Below are 2478 nucleotides of genomic sequence, written 5' to 3'. Positions count from 1 at the left end.
GAAGCATGAGAAAGTTATCCGATGTCGGACTAAATTTTATAAAAATATAATCTTTTTCTAGGCACCATAGAATATGATAATAATAAACCAAATTAATGCAGAATAAGGGTAATAAAGATTTCAATGTACCTTGAATACTTGTTTCTATAGTATTCACATTTGGTATTTCCACTTCCATGAAATCTGTATTATTGTAAATATCATTTTTAAATTGAAAATTTTTAGTTATGATATGTTAAATGAATAAAATGTGTGAATATATATATATATATATATATATATATATATATATATATATATATATGATAGGTTGTGATAATGGTATTCTGTACTAACTGTACTATCCGATCTGTGAAACCGAGCTCCGAGCTCGGCATCATAGCGCAAGATGACCTCGGGCACGCGCTACGCGATGTCAGCTCGGGATTTAAGTAGATCATAACTGATCACAAGAGATATCGCCCCAGACGAGATATATTATCCCATCTTATCATATCTTATCTCAGGCCCAAGGCCCAAAGCAACCCTAATTTACACTAAGGTACGTGCATTACTTATACGAGATTCATACTCCCACAAACACTAACTTTAGCATCGGAGTCTCTTTTGCAGGTACCACCCCCATCTTGGAGCACCAGTGTACCAGTGAAGGAGGCTCACCGATCTTACTGGACGGATCACCTTTACGACCAAATTCTGGTAAGAACATTTGGCGCCCACCGTGGGGCCGATCAAGACAACACTTATCGTCCACGCTTACGGTTTGCACCAGAAGCCATAGTAGACGCGCAACAGAAGACCCAGATCACTCAATTACCATGGACAGCGACGCTGTAACATTGAGAAGGTTGATCGACTAGGTCGAACAGATGCGACAACAGCACGACACCGACATGCACAACATGCGTGCCCAGCACGAGGCTGACCTGGCGGCGATGCGGACCGCCAATGAAGCAGACCTAGCGGCACTGCGCGCCGAGAACGAGCGCATTCGCGCCTAGCTCCCCCGACACCACTCTGATCAGCCTCCGCACAAGAGCGACATTCACGAAGAGGAGGTACACTCAACCTCCCCATCCCGGACTGCGACTAGGGCACCGACTTCACGGCCTGCCACACACCGGTCTCATGCACCGACGCATAAGTCGGGTCAAGGCGCCAGCAGAGCCCCCACTCATGTTACAGAAGGTCGACAAACCTTCCGCCGTCATCCTTTTGTGGATGGCATCATGGAGACTCCACTCCCCCGCGGATGGAAACCTCTCAACCTTGATCGCTATGAAGGCACAACGGACCCCGATGAGCACATCGACCTGTACATAACCCAGGTAAACCTCTACACTAGCAGTGATGCCATTTTATGTAGGGTTTTTCCGACCTCGCTCAAAGGAGTCGCGCTCCACTGGTACACCCAGTTGCCTGCCGAGTCGATCAACAATTTCAACACCCTCGTCCAGCAGTTCACGGCGCAATATACCACAAGCCGACCTCACCACACAACCTCAGCCGCTTTGGCCAACCTCAGGCAGAACGATGATGAACCTTTATGGGCGTTCATGGAACGCTTCTCTAGCATCTCGGTGAAAATTCGGAATTTGAACCCCGAGGTCGCTCTGCACGCCATGCTCATGGCACTCAAGCCCAGGCCATTTGTCGACAGCCTATGCCGTGAGGCTCCCTGCGATATGGACGAGCTCCGCGCCCGCGCTGCGGGCTATATTCAGATGGAGGAGCACTCCGCATTCCGTGACCAAGTTCGTGGAAAGGCCCCAACGAAGCCAGAACAGGGCCACAAGGACAAAATCAAGGTCAATAACGACAGCCAGTTCAAGAAGTCAACTAGGGCAAACAAAGAGGGGAGATATGACTTCTACACTCCCCTGAACGCACCTAGGGTCCACATCCTAGAAGAAGCCAGCAACAACAACTTACTAGCCCTTCCACCACCGGGTCACACTCCCAACAGTGCCGACAAGTCCAAGCACTGCCGGTACCACAGGAACCATGGTCACACCACGGAAGAATGTCGCACGCTCTAAGATCGCATCGAAGAGCTCATTCAAGCAGGTCACCTCGGCCAGTACGTCCAGCGACAGCAGGGTCACCAAGGTGGCTATGGCGGCTGGGGACGTGGAAGAGGGCGCGGGCCAGGAACTCGTACGGACCAACCTTCTGGCTCCCAACAGAATGCCGGCGGCGCAGTACAGGACGAAGTAAGCCAGGAGACAGGAACAGCCCCCCTACAAGGGGTAATTAACACAATTGCAGGAGGATTCGCTGGGGGAGGTGCCAGCAGCTCGGCCCGAAAGAGGCACCTGCGGAATGTCAACTACATCCATTCTACCACCTCGGCTTTGCATCAAAGCTCACCGCCGATCTCCTTCTCTGACGAAGACTACGTGGGTGTCAGCCCTAATCAGGATGATCCCATGGTTATCGTAGTGGAGGTCGCCAACTGGGAAGTACAGAAGACACTCA

General features: G+C 50.4%; 1 protein-coding gene across 1 annotated transcript; it reads left to right on the top strand.

Moving 5' to 3' along the window:
* Positions 1-818: 818 nt before the first annotated feature.
* Positions 819-2039, top strand: LOC145949950 (uncharacterized). Its single transcript, XM_083060858.1, has 2 exons — positions 819-847; positions 1367-2039. Exons 1-2 carry the CDS (start codon positions 819-821, stop codon positions 2037-2039), a joined length of 702 nt encoding a protein of 233 aa, XP_082916984.1.
* Positions 2040-2478: the final 439 nt, after the last annotated feature.

This window comes from Cajanus cajan, chromosome 7 (assembly GCF_000230855.2).
Source record: "Cajanus cajan strain Asha chromosome 7, NIPB_CcT2T_4, whole genome shotgun sequence".
Taxonomy (NCBI): Eukaryota; Viridiplantae; Streptophyta; class Magnoliopsida; order Fabales; family Fabaceae; genus Cajanus; species Cajanus cajan.
The sequence above is the reverse complement of the archived record's forward strand: the minus strand, read 5'-3'. Positions and strand labels throughout refer to the sequence as shown.

Bases quoted from the DNA above. Each gene is read 5' to 3' on its own strand.
- LOC145949950 (XM_083060858.1), top strand. From the start codon at position 819: ATGGACAGCGACGCTGTAACATTGAGAAG. The intron at 848-1,366 runs GTTGATCGACTA...CATTTTATGTAG, and splicing joins GACGCTGTAACATTGAGAAG to GGTTTTTCCGACCTCGCTCA.